The sequence below is a fragment of the Nilaparvata lugens genome, chromosome 3 (genome assembly GCF_014356525.2).
Source record: "Nilaparvata lugens isolate BPH chromosome 3, ASM1435652v1, whole genome shotgun sequence".
Classification (NCBI taxonomy): domain Eukaryota; kingdom Metazoa; phylum Arthropoda; class Insecta; order Hemiptera; family Delphacidae; genus Nilaparvata; species Nilaparvata lugens.
The window spans coordinates 3,184,309-3,203,690 of record NC_052506.1 but is presented as its reverse complement, the minus strand read 5'-3'; the positions used below and the strand labels follow the sequence as shown (position 1 = coordinate 3,203,690).

The following is a 19,382-nucleotide window of genomic DNA, read 5'->3' as shown; positions in this document are numbered from 1 at the left end:
ATGGAAAAACAGACCAGCTAATAATTACAATGATAAGTCATAGAAAGATATGCGGTTGCCAAGTTGACGATCAGACTCATTTGATGCAGTGTTTCCAAAAAGGAAACTGGATACCATATGTGGTGCATACTAGGTATCATGAGGTGTTGAACTACACAATTTTATTCAACAGAAGAATGAACCTTCTTCTGTTTTTCACTCTGTGGCTGTCAGCTTCAGCATGACAACCTCACCGCTGCTGGGATACTTTTCTCTGCCCGCATATCCCTTCAAGTCAGAAGTAGTTTTTATTTCACTATAAGTGTTGTTATTAATGACAGAACAATAATGTGATAAACAAGTGTATACACATACGCTTATCATACAATGGTGTAACATTAGCATGAGGCTTTGAACAAAAATGTTAGAGTTTAAGATTTTGTATCTCCAACTGTTTGTTGTATATTATTTTTCTGCTTCATTTAAAGTTAAATTATTCTTGTATAATTATTATTTGTTTTTTTTTTTGACGTGACAACGTCTTATAAATTGGTTTGCCGGGAGACACTTCAAGAAACTGCCTTACGTTCCCACGTTATGCGCTCACAATGAGAGCGAGTGAGAGTGTTCGTTTCGGTTCACGGTCGTCTGGAAAGAGCACGAATAGGAGCAGTGGCGAGCAACGCAGCCTGCAGCAATCCAGCAATCCGAAGGCATTCACCTGGAGAGAGAGCGGAGCAGTCAACCTGCGCAGGCGCCGCAAGCAATCTCCTGCGACTGCGCCACTAATTCAAAATGTCAAGTCAATGGTTGTCTCTCATCGTCTTAGGTGGGCGCGGGCTAACCATGCCCGAATGGAAGGGACGCGTGCCTCTCACTCACTCTCATTGTGGTTTTATTTTCATCCTTCTTCCTACTATACGAATGAATATTCACATTAAAATTATTTTACCACTCAAAGTCGTTGTCACGTAAAACTTCGCCCGTATACCGACTTTACAGGCAACCATGCAATTTTTTTCAGTAGTTTCTTATTTGTTAAGTTATTGGTTGTTTGTCTTATGTTGTTTGCTGCTGTCAAAAATAAGTTTTTTGTTTGAAGTCTCTCGCTGATAACAAAACATGCATGACGAGCATGTGTGTACACACATTTTCAACAAAGTTGTTCGGCTGTTAGTGGCCGCCCTAAGAACAAAAATTCAAGTAATTCAGTAATAATATTAAATTGAGTGTGTAGTTTGGTGAATAAAGATTTACAATACAATTTGTAAGAATTTCTAATCTCCACCAGGCACATGAGGCACTAAATCTAAATACGTGCGTAAACATATTCATTTGATCCCTGAGGCTGTTCAGCTTTGACGTCATGTGACATCATAGTACCAAAGTTCAGTTTGTTGCTGGTCGAGTTTGTGGTGTTCCGTTTTTGAAGAATCGATTTGATTATTTTCTGCATGCAAACTCCATGGGAGTTTCTTGTTGATCAATAAAGTTTGAAAGGTGATTTATTTTATTATTCAAATATAAAAATGGATTTCAACGTAAAAAAGTTAATAAACGATGCAGGAACCGCTCTGAGTAGAGTAGTTCAGGTAATTAATCAGTTTAATTCATTTCTTTTGTAGTCATGATTTAGTGTGTCTCAACTTAACCTCATTGTTTCAATTTTATATCTTTGTCTCGTCATTCTCAATACTTCAAAATCAAATTATAAATTTAATAATTATCTACTGTTCCTGTTTAAATTTGGAATTTATTGTTCCAATTATTGTCATCGTTATTGTATGATGTTCTTAAATATTCACAATAATTCAACTCGATAGCCTACTGTGAATGCTTGCTGTTATCCTACTAAACTAAGAAAACAATAAATTAAATAATATTCTATCAGTTTTCTTTTTGAAAAATGTAGGCAACTGCAAATAACATATTGATAAATATAAAATAGAAAGAAAAAATGCAGATTACACTAAGAAAAGTGCATCCTCAACCTTTCAACTTTGATCAATCAGCTCTAGTAGACTAACCATCTCTGGCTTTCTGACATGTATGAATTGAAATTAAAATTTCCATAAAAACAACTCATTTACTTGTCAAAAATGCATAAAAGTAAATGTTGATAAGGTTACATTTTTGAGGTTATGAAAGCACTAATTATCTGATTTTCGACAGGAAACCGTGTGGAGGACTATTTGTTCGAGAAGATAGAAAAGAAGAAGCCAACACGTTTGACTAATTTGGAGTATTTAGGGAATGATATGATAGAAGCCGGTAACGATTTTGGACCGGGGACGTCCTATGGTGAGTTTAATCTATTTTTTATTGTCTAAAGTACTCTTATAATATTTCAAATCACAAATAATACATCCTCCAAACATTCACTAGCTTAGTTCCATATTAGAGGAGTTACTTTTGGAGAAATCTATGGCAATGTAATGAAGTATTTCAACTCTTGAAAATGACATGAGTGATCAAACTAGGCCTAGTTGTGTTTGTAAAAAAAGGATACTAACAATTTTCCATAATAATTTCGTATAGTAGTGTATTTTTTATGGAAATTAACAGCATTTGAATGTTGTAGTATTGAGGTGTAGTCAATTCAAAACTTGAAAATTTGGTAGGCTTCTCTCAGGTCCAATGTAAAAATCAACACTATCTGTAATTTATTTTTTACTTACACAGAATTCTGATTATTGCGATTTGAATCAGAGCTAGGCAAAAAGTTGAATTTGTTAAGTTTGAAAAGTTGATTTTTTTAAGCTGCGTTCACACCAAAGCTATTAACAAATTTTTTTCCGTCCTTATAGCAGTGGCTTGGTGCAAGAACTACCTATGTGAAAATATCAACTTTCTCACAAATCAGCTTGAAAGTTCACCTTGTATTTTCCAACTACGGCATTTCGATACGGAAATGCGAGTGCTAGAAGTGCACAAGTCGACATTGGTAGTTCTGGCAAGGAGTATGAATGACAATCTAAAAAAATCTGGTGTGGCGCACTCACACAACTTTCCTTGCTCATTGATCTATAAGCCTCATTCTTAAAAGAGGATAATGTCGGGGAATAACAATATGCCGATTGGCGGCTAAATAATTAAAACTATGATTATACTATTGTTATTGTTTTCAGAGTACATTTTCGTTTGTTTGAATAAATTATGAAATTTGAGGATTTTTTAAAAGTTGTCAAAACAGCTGTTCTACAAATAAAATATCGACATGTGTTCTTTTGAATAAACTGCTCTACTTACCTACCTCACGCACAAGAAGGAGGTTACAAAGTAAATTTCTCAGGGATGGGGTGGACCCCCTGTTAGTTTCCCAGGGAGGAGACTCATGCCAGTTAATAGAGCTGATAAATAACTATACAGGGTATGAATTTGAAAAAAATCGGTCAAGTCATTTTTGAGGAAATCGTGATAGAAATTTAACAAAATTCATTCTTCTCAGGAATATTACGGAGCTCCTGCAATTTTTCCAGAAATGAGACTCATGTCAGTTGATAGGGCTTATAAATAGCTATCTAGGGTATAAATTTGAAGAAAATCGTTAGAGCCGTTTTCGAGAAAACCGTGAAAAATATAGTTTTTTAGCCATTATCCGCCATTTTGAATTGAATTTTATTGAATTTCTTATTGTCAGATCCTCATGGTATAAGGACCTCAAGTTTAAAATTTCAAGTCAATCGGTTAATTGGGAATGGAGTTATCGTGTTCACAGAAACACACACACACACACACACACACACACACACACACACACACACGCACACACACAGACCAACACCCAAAAATCATGTTTTTGGACTCAGGGGACCTTGAAATAGAAAACATGAAATTAGGGTACCTTAAATTTTTTTGGAAAGCAATACTTTCCTTACCTATGGTAATAGGGCAAGGAAAGTAATGAAACGTATAGAAAACATGAAATTAGGGTACCTTGAATTTTTTTGGAAAGCAATACTTTCCTTACCTATGGTAATAGGGCAAGGAAAGTAGCATATATGTCTTCATTGATAGTTTTCGCACTCTGAGAAAACTGTCAATCAAGACATTGGTATTATAAATTTTATACTTTTTATTGTTTTGAGATGGGACATTGGCACTTCTGGAACTGAAAATAATCGATATTAGTGGTGTATCAGTCTATTCAACTCATTTTTGAACAAAATTGACATTGGCAGTCTTTGCACCAAGCCACAGATTAGATTCTATTAGATTGAACGGAACTTGACAAACACATATGCTCATCATGTGTATGATAAGTTATATTCAATCTAATAGAATCTATAAGGACGGGAAAAAATTTTGTTTATAACTTTGGTGTAAACTCTAAACAGAGCTGAGAGATGGATAATGTTTGTACTGATGAATAAAGGATGATAATTATCATGTGCAATGATACATTTTAACAAACTATTTATTTGTAAAAACACTAATCATCTTAGCTCACTGCTCATCTTGGATTCAAGCTTTGAAGAATCTTATTTCAATACGTAGTTATGTATATTTCACATTAACGTTACATATGCACACTCTTGTCGAGTGCGTCCAAACGACGTCGAGCGCGAGAGTGCAGATGGCTACCATGCCGGAGCCACACTCTTGTCGAGTGCGTCCAAACGATGACGAGCGCGAGAGTGTAGATGGCTACCATGCCGGCGCCACACTCTTGTCGAGTGCGTCCAAACGACGACGAGCGCGAGACTGTAGATGACTATCATGCCGGCGCCACACTCTTGTTGAGTGCGTCCAAACGACTTCGAGCGCGAGAGTGCAGATGGCTACCATGCCAGAGCCACACTCTTGTCGAGTGCATCCAAACGATGACGAGCGCGAGAGTGTAGATGGCTACCACGCTGGAGCCAGACTCTTGTCGAGTGCATCCAAACGATGACGAGCGCGAGAGTAGATGGCTACCATGCCGGCGCCACACTCTTGTCGAGTGCATCCAAATGACGACGAGCACGAGAGTGTGAATGGCTACTATACCACCGCTCGCCTTCACTCGGCTCGGCTTGCCTTCGCTCCGATGTGTGTGGAGACGAGACAAGTGAAGGCAAGTGGCTGTCTACCACTGATCTTGATAGGGCACTCGTCTTCTTGTGACATTGGGTCCAATGGAGAGTGGATGCGAGACGAACGCGAGCCGCTCATGTTGTCCATTTGGCGAGCGACTCGACCAGTGTGGCCTACGTTTTTGTGCCTATAGTGAGGTTATAAGGCTGTGAAAAGGCTAAAAATAAACTTTCTACTGGTGATATTTTTAAAAAGTTTGAAAACTAGAAGAAGTTTATTTTCAGTTTTTGCACAGCCTTAAACAAGAATGATCAGTTAATATTACATCAGATATACCGGTATCAGCGACCCTCTTAAGAAGGCAGTGTATCGGCAACGTTGTTCTCCTATCTTCCTCCAATGTAGACCTCACTATAGGCATTGAAAGTTTGGAGTTGGAAATCTCCAAATGTTGTTTGAAGTTAGCCATCATTTCAATGATAATTTGTTTGTTGTTTTTTGCAGGTAGTGCTTTAATAAAGGTGGGGCAATGCGAGCAGCGTATAGGAGCAATAGAGAAGGAATTCATAGCTTCCGCCAATCACTGCTTTCTCTCTCCTCTAAGAAAGTTCCTCGATGGTGAAATGAAGACTATTCTCAAAGAACGTGGACTATTGGAGAGTAAAAGGTAACTTGTGTATTTCTTAATTCAATTCAAATTTATTTCCACACCATCATTCAACTTTATAATTTACACTGTTTTCAGAAATGTTGTGGAACTTCTCCATGATTAGGTGAAAAAGTGATTACTGAAGATGATGCCAATTATGGCATTGAAACTCGAGTCTGGGTTCAAATAAACTTATTATGTGGATTTGACAATATCTGTGTAATCACTTTTTCACTTCAACTTTATAATTCGTTACAGTCTTGCAAAGATCATTAGCACTAATCGATTCATGACAGTGTCCTGATAACTGATAAAACGGATACTCGATTTCAACTCGATTTTACCCTAGCTCTGAAGTGTAGACGTAATTAAAACTTTGAATTCTGGCCTATAGTACTCGGTAGTAAGTGTCGTAATAGGCTATGACTAGTATGTACACTTATCTTTCATTCACATTATAGTTGAAATGGTCACCATTTTGTGTAATTAAATCAGATACAGTAACTCAACTCTTTCATTTATCAGAATATTGTACTGCACCTTGATTGCGGCGGATCAATTAGCCGCTTGAAATACAGAATAGAGTAGGTTTTTAAGAGATTCCAAATTTTTATATCACTCAGCAGACAGACGTCCAGATAACCAATATCTGGATAAACAGTGGTCTACTGTGGGAACGCGCCAAACAAGCTCTCCGACAGCCAAGCTCCCCGTCAGCCGAACTCCTTTTAAAACCACTCTCGAGGGGATTGGTTGACGGCGTCATCCGAGCTCCTGAGAGAGCTGACGGGGAGCTTGGTTGTCGTCACCGAACTCGACTACCAAGCTCCTCGCACGCTCACGTTTGAGTGCCGGAGTTTTCGCGAGAAAACTGACTTATATTTCATGCACTTACTCAATGGATTTTGGAACAGTCCTCAAATCACGCCTGGTTTTCCCAGTCTTTCATTGCTTTTTACTTTCCTTGCCCTATTGCCATAGGTAAGGAAAGTATTGCTTTCCGAAAAAAATTAAGGTACCCCCAATTTCTAAATTTCTATACGTTTCAAGGTCCCCTGAATCCAAAAAAGTGGTTTTTGGGTATTGGTGTGTGTGTGTGTGTGTGTGTGTGTGTGTGTGTGTGTATGAGTGTATGTGCGTCTGTGTACACGATATCTCATCTCCCAATTAACGGAATGACTTGAAATTTGAAACTTAAGGTCCTTACACTATAAGGATCCGACACGAACAATTTCGATCAAATGCAATTCAAGATGGCTGCTAAAATGGCGAAAATGTTGTCAAAAACAGGGTTTTTCGCGATTTTCTCGAAATCGCTCAAACGATTTTGATCAAATTTATATCTACAATAGTAATTGAAAAGCTCTATCAACTGCCACAAGTCCCATATCTGTAAAAATTTCAGGAGCTCCGCCCCATCTATGTAAAGTTTGATTTTAGATTCCCAATTATCAGGCTTCAGATACAATTTAAACAAAAAAAATCAAGTGGAAAAGATTGAGCATGAAAATCTTCACAATCAATGTCCAGTAACATTTTCACCTAAAAATTGAAAATAAGCTTGAATTTTGAGAAAATGTGATTATTAAATTGCAAACTGTTGGCAACTGTTGTTCCTATTGAATCATTCACTATGAAGAGATAGCAGACCTCGTGTGTCTCCAGCGCTATTGTCCTGTAACTAGCTGGCTTAGATCTTTGAATAGTAGACTTGAGATGCGCGGGAACATTAGCGTCAGGTGATCAATTTTCTTAATGGCAAGGAAAGTTGTGTGAGTGCGCCACACCAGATTTTTGATGAGTTATATTGCATTTTTCAAGAACCAATAGTTCAAACTTGATGAAGAGGCTAGTAGACAGAAGTTTATTGAAGTCTGTTCAGCTTTTAACGTATTTATTAGCATCAATAATCGTAATACTGGTAACATAAATATATTGTTACAATTCGTCCACAGCGCAAGATTCGCATGGCCCTTAGGCCGCTCCTGAACGTAATATTATATACATACATACAGGAATCACTTGCAAGACGTACAAACACTCATTCTGAAAATGCTTGCCAATTCAATAAGATGAACATTTCCAAGTCAGTTGGATTCGAAAGAGAAATAAGTTTATTTCATTGAATGTTTGCAGTGATAGGAGGGACAAAATTAACAAGCTTTTCTTCTAATAATCAAATTCTTAGAATGTGTGAAACAGTGTCTGTGATTGTACTACTTCCCCGCCCGCTTCAAGCTGGTTTCAATGCCCAATCGGATGTGAGGGAGCTTGGATGTCGGGTACGATCACGACAACCAGACCCCTCATATCTAGCAGGGGGATCGGCTGTCGGGGAGACTCGTTGACGGCAATGGATTTTTTGCCAGTGGGTCGGCTTACGCCTGTGGTCAAAATTACGAGGAGCTTCGTTGTCGGGGAGACAGGTTGGTGGCGACCCTTCAGCCCAGCATGGCTGTAACTCATTTTTCGCCCCACTTGGATGTAATGAGCTGGTTTACGTGCGTCATATGGAGGCCGAAAGTGATTTGTTTCTGACCAGGCCGGTAAAATTTTTACGGCCCTAGGGCTGTAAAATAACCTTGAAGTCAGCTGATTCTGATTTGATGTGAACGTGTTTACAAAATAGTTTATGAAACGGAATCAGTTTACGCTTCTAGAATTGAATAAAGTTTTTGCAATAAGATACTATCATTTTATTTTGATGAATGAGATACAAATGAGATATTATAAAGTATTCAAATTCAATTTTCAGAGTATAATAGAATCTAATCTCAAACCTCCTAGTTACAGCGTTTATCACGGAACATGGTGGATAAACGGAATCATTTTATGCTTCTAGAATTCAATAAAGTATTCTGCAATAATATACTATCATTTTATTTGGATGAATAAAATACAGATAAGATATATATTATAAACTATTCAAATAATTCGATTTTCAGAGTAGGATAGAACTTCTAACCTAAACTTCCGTTGACATTCAGATTGGCCAAATTTCAAGTGTGCTAAAACAGCTGATCAAAAACTTTTCATTATTTGTGTTTATCATTCAATAATTAAAACATTTATAATAATATCATCTTATTGTCATTTGGAAGAATAAAAAAGTATAAACTCAACCTCCCACATAATTGAACATAATCTTTTAGGTTATTTAGACAAATCAGAATAAAAAATAAAAATACTTGGACAATTTCCTGATATATTCAGATTTGCTAGAGCTATGAGCTTCCACTTCTGCTTTCGGAAGTGCTTATAATAGACAATTATTCTTATATATTATTTTTCTGTGTGGCGAAAAATAACGTTCTCACCACAGGCAAAAATTTTTTTTCCGGCTCTCAATCTTTTCTAGTCCTCGGCCTACGGACTCTTACTTGAAAACCGATTTCAAGCCGGAAAAGTCTCATTTTCGGCCCTAGGTGCGAAATATACTATTAAAGGGAGTCCCATTCTTAAAGGAGTGTTCACATATTCTCATTCTGCCAATGTACTAACACTTTCATAAGTACCAATCATATTGTGTTTCTGCCCTATAAGACGGATATTGATTGGAATGAAAAACTTGAGCGCTGATTGCTTCATTCAAATTTGCCGCCGTCTCCTCCAATACTCTATCTAGCAATCAAGTTAAGGCTAGGGACACATGAGGCGTTTTTTTTTTTTGCTCTGGCGGCGGACGATGAGCCCGCGGCTCGGACCATGTAACTAAATGGAGCCAGCCATGCACACGCTATAGTGAGGTCCACGTTATAATGGGAGTGCAGAAAGATAGAAGAACAGCGTTGCTGAATCTCTGCCTTGTCATTGCCTGCCGTAGAGGATAGTAGATTGATACCGGTATATCTGATGTAATATCATAGAGAAACAATAGCGTAAATAGATATCCCATGGTATAGGGAGTTTATGTCGCAACATATCTGAAGCTGATAGTCCACGTAGTTCTTTCCCTTGAAGCTGTGTGACACTGGTAGTCTCTCATAGTGTGCTGTTCAAACACTCTTACCCGGCCAAAACAGTAAAAATCGATAATAATCGACAGTAATCGGCTTGAGATAACAGTAAAAGTTGCGACATAAACTCATTATACCATGGGATATCTACTTACGCTATTGTTTCTCTATGGTAATATTAACAACTGTTCATTCTTCTTAAAATTTGTATTTTAAACGTCATGAAAATAAACGTTTCAATGATTAAATGATAACTTTCCATAGGTAATTGAGATAATATATTTTTTTATCAGTTGTATTTCTTCAGACAACGTCTGGCAACGTTGCAGAGCTAGAAAAAGATAGAGCCATCCATTTTGTTGAATGATAGAGAAGGATAGCAATACCAATGATGATCAAATACTGTCATTATAACGTGAACCTTTCTATAGTATGTCATGCTAGATAATTAGATCTGTTTTCCATTTGATACATTCCAATATCATTTGTATCAATTTCCAATATCTATTCAATTTCATTTGTATCAGTTTTTATCCTTTAAATTACATTATGTTGTTATGCTTTCAGGTTGGATCTAGATGCGTGTAAGAGTCGAGTCCGCAAAGCCAGATCAATGCTTGGTCAGCCACCCAATGTAAGTTATTTTTTCAATTCAAAAACATTGATTTTAATTTTTCACCCAGATTAATGCTTGGCCAACCTCCCAATATAAGTCGTATTCAATTCAGAAACACTGATTTCAATTATTTACTCAACTAACATATTTAAGTTGGGCGATCTGCCGCCCTCACAACCTGTTCACAGCTTTACTATCTCATCATCTGATAAGATATTGAGGCCCGGTTGCACAGAAGCCGGTTAAATTTTAACAGTGGTTAATTTCACAAGAACCAATCGGAGAAGTCCTTTCTGATAAGACGGCTTCTCTGAAAATGCCGGCTGGTGGGGAGACTGGAAAGTTCCAACACTCTGAAGCTTTGCGATTTTTTCATTCAGTCAGCGCAAATTGGCTTTCTGGTGATCCCGAATTTATTAATAAAATATTTTAAAGGAAATAAATTCAAATTTTGATGTGTTTTGAGGAGCTGTCAAAACCCATGGTACATGACAATTCAAATAGCCCTATTGAAATACTTCATTGGATGATAGATATTCATTTATTATCATGTCTATTGTTCGGTTTATAATAAATACCATAAATTACTCGGATGCCTAGTCCACATGTTGGCCGAGCCTGGTAGGCCAATGAAGGCCAGCGCTGGCAAACCACCCATCCATACACTGGCGCTGGTCGACATTGGCCTTCATTGGGCCAACATGAGGATGCGACATGAGTAGAATATTAACACTCATGATGAATTTGGGCTTAGATTAATAATAATAAGTGTTGTCATTTTTGTAATTATCTCGTAAAGGAGGTGAGATTTTCATTTCCATTCACATTCTAAATATGCTATTTATTATCAATATACAGGGTGATTCTTAATCATGGTAAAGTAATTAATACATGATAGTGGAGGTAAAAATAAGAAAAAAGTTATTATAAACATATATCCATAAACGCTTCATTAGCGAGCTATACAGGGTGAAAGATTTCGCCCGGAATTCAGTTCCTCTGGTGAAATACACCGATGCTGAATTGGACTAGTTTTTGAAAAACTCATGGTGGATTCATATGGAAAAATTGAATAGAACTAGTGTGGAAGCTGTAGTGTGAGTAGTTTTTGAGAAATAAGTTGAAATATGCAAGAAAGCTAAGTAGAAAAACACAGACTTCTACGTTTGATGCCCAATAACTTTCTTTAATGACCAGTAAACAAATAATTTTTCGCAATAAAAATTATAGAAAATTTAATTCTTAAAATAATTATGTAAGCTGTGTAAACTAAATTCAAATAAAAGTTGAATAAAATGTATTCTTATGTAGTACATTATACCACAAAAATTTGCTGTTGAGAGAAGTTTGAGGAGAGAACTAATAACTCATAGGTTGTAGCTGTAGTAGCCTGTGTTTTTCTACTTGGATTTTAGGCATATTTCAACTTTTTTCTCAAAAACTACTCACACTACAGCTTCCAGACAAGTTTTATTCAATTTTCCAGATACTTTTCCATATGATTCCACCATAGGTTTTACAAAAACTAGTCCCCAAACAATTCAGCATCGGTGTATTTCACCAGAGGAACTGAATTCCGGGCGAAATCTCTCACTCTGTATAGCTCGCTGATGAAGCGTTTATGGATACATGTTTATAAGAACTTTTTTTCTTATTTTTATCTCTACTATCACATATTAAATTATTTTACCATAATTAAGAATCATTCTGTATACTAATTCAATTCAGATTTATTTAGAAATTTAGAAAGGTTATTGTCTGAATTCGAAGATGGTATGATCAATTCAGTTGTGTGTTTATAATGGAATAACTATAATTTCAAAGGCGTTTAAAAATACCGGGTGATTCAAAAATGACTTTACAACTTTGAATATTCATATAAATCTTATTATTAAACAAGGTACAGAGCTGGTTTTGGTGTTGTTTTAGAAGAAAACACTCCAAGTTTCGACTCAATTAGTCCGCTAGTGCGTGGTCGAGCCGCTCAAGCGCTAGTGGCAGTTACGTCAAAGATGGCTGCCCTCACTGGACCCGAGCGTGCTAGCTGTGTGTTTTGTTTTGAAGAACAGCAGAGTGTACCTTGATATGTTGCAAAAATGTTTTCCTACAGTTACGTTGAAAAGTGGCCATTGCTGCACTGATTACAAAACACAAAGAATCACTTTTCCGCTCTAGTGCGGGAAAAATTTTTCTGCACTCCAGATTTGCAACATGGCAACGCAAAATACTTAGTAGGTTATATGGAGCAACAGTGCAGCAAAATCAAAATGAAGTTGGTAACAGTGACTGGGCTGCTATAGTGAGCAGAGGTGCAACGAAGCACAACGCGCTAATTATTATTCATTGTATATTATAACCAAGGACAACGAGGACTTTAGGATTTTAGGATTAAGGTTTTTAACAATAATAAAATTACACAGAAAAACATTTGATGCATTTCAGGCAATTTTACCCATAATTACCCACTTTTCATATTCAATGGTAACTGTAGGAAAAACTTAATGTGAAATACGTGCGCAAAGTTCCTCTGCTGCACTCAAGAAACCATTCCGCCCTCGCCTACGGCTCGGGCGTAAACGTTTCTTTCGGTGCAGCAAACTGTCACTTTGCGCACTAGTTGCACAAATAACTATTGATACCACACATCGATTAGGATGACCGAGAACGAAATGTTTTCTGTATGCAAGATGGCACACCACTAAACCATCTGACTGACGTCCGGGATTTTCTTAATGACCGCTTTCCTAATCAGTGGATTGGCCGTAATGCGCCAATTGCATGGCCCCCTAACACCGCTGGTTTTTGTCTTGTGGGGTTTCATAAAAGATATGGAGTACGTACCTTCTTTGCCAGCCACTCTACCTGAACTTAGAGCAAGGATTTGCGCTGCTGTTGAGCAAGTTACGCCTGAAATGCTGGTGTGAGTCTGGGAAGAAATCGACTATCGATGGTGGTATGTCTGCATGATAACCAACGGAAGTCACATAGAACATCTTTAGTTTAAGATAAAATAACTTGAAGTGTTTTCCTTTAAAACAACACCAAACCCAGCTATTTACCTTGTTTTATAAGATTTTTATTAATTTTCGAAGTTGTCAAGTCTTTTTGAATCGCCCGGTATTCTTGAGAATCCAACCTACTAATATAAACTTGAAGTGTTTTCCTTTAAAACAACACCAAAACCAGCTCTGTACCTTGTTTTATAAGATTTATATGAATTTTCAAAGTTGTCAAGTCTTTTTGAATCGCCCGGTATTCTTGAGAATCCAACCTAGAACTAACCTAATAGCAATGTTGTTTCATGCAAACAGAAGGATGGACTAAGTCCAGAGTTCTTACTTGATCAGGTAATATATTATGGAATTCAGTGTTTATTAGTACCCTGTAGAAGTTTGCTTGCTTTGATGTACAGTAGCATTAATTATTGCCGATTTCTATTTATTTATTTTTCCTCCACCTACTGTCTAAAGTACTTACTTTACTCCCTGAAACCTAATACTAAAGTGTCACTTTTTCGCTCCCGGTAGTAAAAAACAGAAAGACTCCCTAGGGAGTAAAAGTGACTCCATTTAAATAACATGTGGAGCATCTCTATTTTGAAACTTACATTGTAATAGGTTAGAAGGTCTAAGCTCAGATGAGAAAGCATAATAGAGGTGTCTGTGTCAATTGAGTCAACTGAATTCAATACCACAACCAGAAATTTGATCAACTCATGAAATATATGTTTGTATGATAATTTTTATATTCTTAATATTAGTAGACGATAAAAATTTATACAATTTTTAAAATATTTTATTCTATTCAAAATATCAGCCAACAAATATTTTTGATCTGCAATTCAAATCTGAACCGCGTGATCTGGAGTCAGCCATTTTTGGTAGCTGCCCAGCTGATATAATTGTTACAACTTTTGCCGATAGATAGCGCAATCGGCAGTGCCAATCAGACGACCGGTTTTTAGGTTTTAGATTTAGGTTATGTTGTTAGGAATCATTGTCACCAATACGTAGCATAAGTTATTAGAATGATTTTATTTGCAGTTTCTATAAAAAAATGTAGATGGAGGAAAAATGTTGTGTACATCACGAGCGAAAAATACTTTTTCTCCCTCAGGAAAATTGCTGCCCTCGGCTTCGCCTCGGGCTTCAAACTTTTCCCACAGGGAGAAAAAGTCGTACTTTTCACTCTAGATCTACAAATAACTATTATTTGATAGATTAGTTGTGATAAAAACACTTCGCTTATATGGGCAGGCTACTCTTGTACAAATTAATAGAAACAATATAAAAACTTGTAGTAACCTTTATTATTAAAAACTTTAAAATATTTCAACGACTAGTCTCGACACATAGGAAACTAGTTTTCAAGTTGAAATGTAGAAAATAAATAATTATCTATTTATAAAAAACTAGTCGTTAAAATATTTTAAAGTTTTTAATAATAAAGGGTACTACAAGTTTTTATATTGTTTTTATTAATATTAGTTGTGATATTTATAGGTAATAGAGTTTTGACGTATGTATTCCATTTTTTAGACTGCGTTTTTTTAGTAGGCGATGTTTCAATTAGTTTGAAATACCTTCTAGTTTCTCAAGAACTGGATAATTCTATTTGGTACAATTTTTAGTTTTTTTATGTAGTACTGTAGAGGTTTTATTCTCGTTTCATAGTATTTTTATGCCCATCTTAAATATTGCTAATTCATATAATCAGAGGGCTCGAGTATTTATACAGGGTGACTCAGAATAACGGGGAACTTTTAAAAACGCCATAAAACATTAGTGGGAAGGGCAAAAAAGATTTCATTCAAACTAATGTAAAGTTCAAGACTTGCCATTTGAGAATTATTAATAACATCTATCACTTGACAATTACTTCTTTAAGATGGCTTCCTCCTACACCCTTGAAATCTGTGTTGACGATTCCTTATTGATCGCTGTAACATCTGAGTTTCCTGGTCCCATGATCTGTCCACCTGCGATTTTCTGTTTGTGGAGCCATCTCAAATCAAACGTTTTCACAACTTGACCAATAACTGTGGTTGAATCATAACAAACAATTCAAAATGAAATTAACAATATCCCAGCTCAAATGTTGCAGCAATCGTTCAGGAATCGTCAACACAGATTTCAAGAGTGTATTCGTGCAGGAGGAAGCCATCTTGAAGAAGTAATTGTCTATAATAGACAAACGCAACCCTTAAAAAGTAACCCTAAATTACATAAAAAACGCATGAAAAATATACAAAATCTGTTAAGCTCTCTTTTCATGCGTTTTGTATGTAATTAAGGATTATTTTTTAAGGGTTGCGTTTGTCTATTATAGACTTATTCTACATCTTTCTCTTCGAAATAAAATTTTCTAGAAGTTCTGTGAAAAATATGTTGTGTTTATTGTACATTTAACATAGTAAATCTCCTTCAAACCTTAAAGGAACTTGTTTTTCGGGACCAAGTTTTGCGTATTTCGTCACATATCTTGAAAATTACTGTAGCTAACGGTCTGGAAACTGTTTTATTTAATTTCTCAGTTCATTTTACATAAAGTACGCTGAATTTAACATATTAATTAACAGCCAACAAATACCCGTAGGGCAGGGGAACTGCAATTCAGACGAAATCTTTCACCCTGTATAACTTGGTAACTAAGCATTTTCGGACCTATGTTAATTAGAACCCCTCTTTTGATGTGAGGAATCACCCCCTAGCTTATGGGCACCTTTTATCAGAACACCCTGTATAAATATTTTTGATGAATGAGTTGTCCCCGTGTGCAAGCTGCTCAAGAATATTCTCTTGATTAATCTATTCAAATTAATCAAATGCTATCACTTACTCACTTACTTCCAAGGCCATCTATATCTAATCTGTATAAAATGGCATTAGGATGATATTTATTCAATGTAGTATCATTTGATGAATGAATGAATGAATGATTTTTGCAGGCGGAACGCGACCTGAGAGTGGCGCAGTCCGAATACGACCGTCAGGCTGAGATCACCAAACTGCTGCTGGAAGGGGTGAACAGCTCCCATGCCAGTCACCTGCGCAGTCTACACGAATTCGTCGATGCGCAGGTCACTTATTACGAGCGATGTCATCACACCATGCAACAGCTCAAGGCCGAAATGCAGAGGTAAATTTATTGAGACATGAACAATATAATTTCTCGAAATTAGGAAGATAAATAGTTGAGGGTTTAGTCTCTCCCAATCATTTATTTTATGTTGAAATTGTACAGGTGACCAACGAAAGGTGTAACAAAAACCATAGATTCTACATGAAATTCATTCAATTTATGAATTATTCTATGTATTTATTTCTAATTCAAGTTCAGTTTATTTCCAAAAAAACATAATACACGAATAAGAAATACAATATACAACATATTTTGGAATCCCCCTACTACACTATCCATCTGTGTGTAGGGGGGAAGGTAGGGAATTTCTATTCAGAAATTAATCAATTTCTAATCATTCTATTCAGATGTACAATATCGAAGATGAAGTTACAATTTGAAATTCGAAAAATCGCTCATCCGTGTAAGAGTAACCGTCCACTGGGGAACCGTAGTCAACCAAATCTCGTGATATAGTTGGATCGGACGAATCTGCCGGCCGTTAATTCGGCCGAATATGGTCGTCCATTGGAACCGTTTACGTCAGTCTAGTTCAGTAGTTGGCTGGTTGCCAGTTATTGAATTAACTACTATCATAGCCACCAAAATTTTCCATATACAATGATTATATTGAGATTTTGAAAATTGAATAAACAAATATCCACTAAATTAGTTATTCATTACAATAATATTACCTTCAGATCCTATTTGTTCAGCAATCTTTGTCCACAGATTCCTTTGAACATCACGACGATGATATCTTTTGTCTCGCATATCCCACAATGGAACATGCTCTTGAACCAAACTTATCAACTTTTCGTTGTCCATAGTTACAACTTTATAAAACAAAACAACTTCAGAAAACAAAAACAGACAAGACTGTGAAACAATTTAAGGTTAGGACCACTTAGTTGTCTCAGCTCGAGTAGTTAGTTCGGCCGGAAAATCCCATTAAATTCGGATCGAAAAATTGATTGGCCGGAGACGGCAACCTGTTGCATTGGACGAGCTATTCCTTTCTTTGTTGGGGGATTGTTCGGTCGCGTTCGGTAGTTTTCGGCCGATGCTAGCTCGGACGAAAACGGTTCCAGTGGACGGCCCACCTGAAACGTTAATGAACCCTCAAAAGAGGGGTTTGGTAAGTTGGTCAACTGGTATGACAAATGCCTCAACCTTCACGGCAATTACGTTCAATCATTAGTGTAAGTAACGCTAAAAAAACCCTCGTATGTTGTGAAAGAGCAATTTCAATATTTACGTTGCGTTGCTATCACCAGGTTGTTTATCATCTGTAAGCAACCCAAGAATGAAGTGTAGAGGATTTTTGGTCCTGCAAAATTATTTCTTTAATATTTGAATATTTCCTATTTTAGTGATGATAATGTGAAATATTTCTTCTATGTTTTGTTTCGAAGCATCTAAATTTAAAAAATATAATTTGTGAAAATAATTGAGCACTGAAAACAACTAGTATGTGTAAACTTATCTAAATTTGGGAGAGGAATAGCACAAGGTTACCTTATTTCTTCTCTCCCTATCATTTTGATGATGTACTTATTGTATCAATCAATAAATATAATAAAGAGGTAAGTATCTCAATAGTTACAATTCAATATAAATTCAATCCGGAATAAAATCATCTAAATTACACATTTTTTTTCTATTTGAAAAAAATTATGAATTTAAAAATCTGAAAAAATGGGATAGACTTCAAATGGGTTAGACAATATGACTTTTAAATAAAAAGACTAGAACATAGCTTAATGAAAAACCTTGAAGTCCAAAATTATTTAAATTGAAGCTCATCCACAGCAACACACTGATAACAGCGCTTAAGAAATGATTCGAAAGCTCACACAAAGAAACTCCACGGTATCTGGAGAAGCTCCTCTTCTATTGATCGTTTTAGCTCCTCATCATTATTAAAGCTATGGGTATAAACTTTTTCCTTCAAGTAACCCCATAAAAACAAGTCACAAACAATTAAATCTGGCGTTCGGGGTGGCCAATCTAAAAAATTACTTCCACGACCAATCCAACGGCCATGAAGTTTCTCATTCAGTAATATTGCTTGACATGATTTGCGAAATGAGGTGGAGTACCATCTTGTTGGAAGATTGCTTGATCCATTTCTGGTACCATCAAATGAGGCAAGACCACCGCAACGTAGTAAACAAATCAGATAATAACTCATGGAAGTAGTTTATAAAGAAAGCGAATTGGATTTTTTTAAATATGCCGCCATTTTGTTTCCACGAAGGTTAGAAAGCTGAAATTTTCACAGAATATTTTCAGAACTTACTTTGTAAACTGTGTAAAATTTGAAAAAGTTCGGTACATGAATGGGCACGTAATATAAAATTAAACGTGGACACCTCTTCGTGGGAAACGGTGTGCATTTTATTGGTAGATCAAATAATATAAATTTAACATGGAAAGTCTTGAAATTATGAAATAGTATATTTCGCACCTTGAGCAGAAAATGAGATTTTTCCGGCTCGAAATCGGTTTCAAGTCCGAGGCCGTAGGTCGAGGACTAGAAAAGATTGAGAGCCGGAAAAACATTTTTGCCTGTGGTGCGAACGATATTTTTCGCCACACTACAGGTATTGCTGACAAAATAAATAAAGAATACTCGTTATCGTACCTATCTCTTGATTTTAGTGGTAGAAGATTTGCAGTCAGGATTTAAGATTCTTTTAAAATTTCACTTGGAATATCACGGGTGTCGTCATCTTCAAGCATTTTTGAAAATTCGGAATGCGCTAATCAACAATAAATAATTGAATAAAAATGGTTGCGAAGTGAATGTTGAATTAGTTTGATTCGAAATTCGAACTGAAATAATGGCAACTTCAGATGAAGAAAGTTGACACTCGCCCGATCTAGTGGATGACTTATTAACTACGGACTCCCATGTTAGCGGCTGGAAAGAGTACTCTTTCCGGCCTAGGCCGGAAAGAAACCTGTTTCTTACGTCAGACGAGAGTCGTCTGCAAACAAGGTCTTTCAGATCTACGTAGGGACTGGAAAACAGCTGCTTTCT

General features: G+C 36.4%; 1 protein-coding gene across 3 annotated transcripts in view; it reads left to right on the top strand.

Moving 5' to 3' along the window:
- The first annotated feature begins 1,991 nt into the window (after nt 1-1,991).
- The window catches only part of LOC111060428 (endophilin-B1), a 30,139-nt gene continuing 12,748 nt past the window's right edge, over nt 1,992-19,382 (top strand). For 2 of the 3 annotated variants that reach the window (XM_039422611.1, XM_039422613.1), the window contains exons 1-5: nt 1,992-2,280; nt 5,500-5,662; nt 10,168-10,234; nt 13,528-13,563; nt 16,164-16,354. In XM_039422611.1, coding sequence (XP_039278545.1) covers nt 2,238-2,280; nt 5,500-5,662; nt 10,168-10,234; nt 13,528-13,563; nt 16,164-16,354 — 500 coding nt within the window. In that variant the 5' untranslated portion in view covers nt 1,992-2,237. The remainder of the gene's footprint in view (nt 2,281-5,499; nt 5,663-10,167; nt 10,235-13,527; nt 13,564-16,163; nt 16,355-19,382) is intronic. The other variant, XM_039422612.1, reaches the window with a different exon arrangement.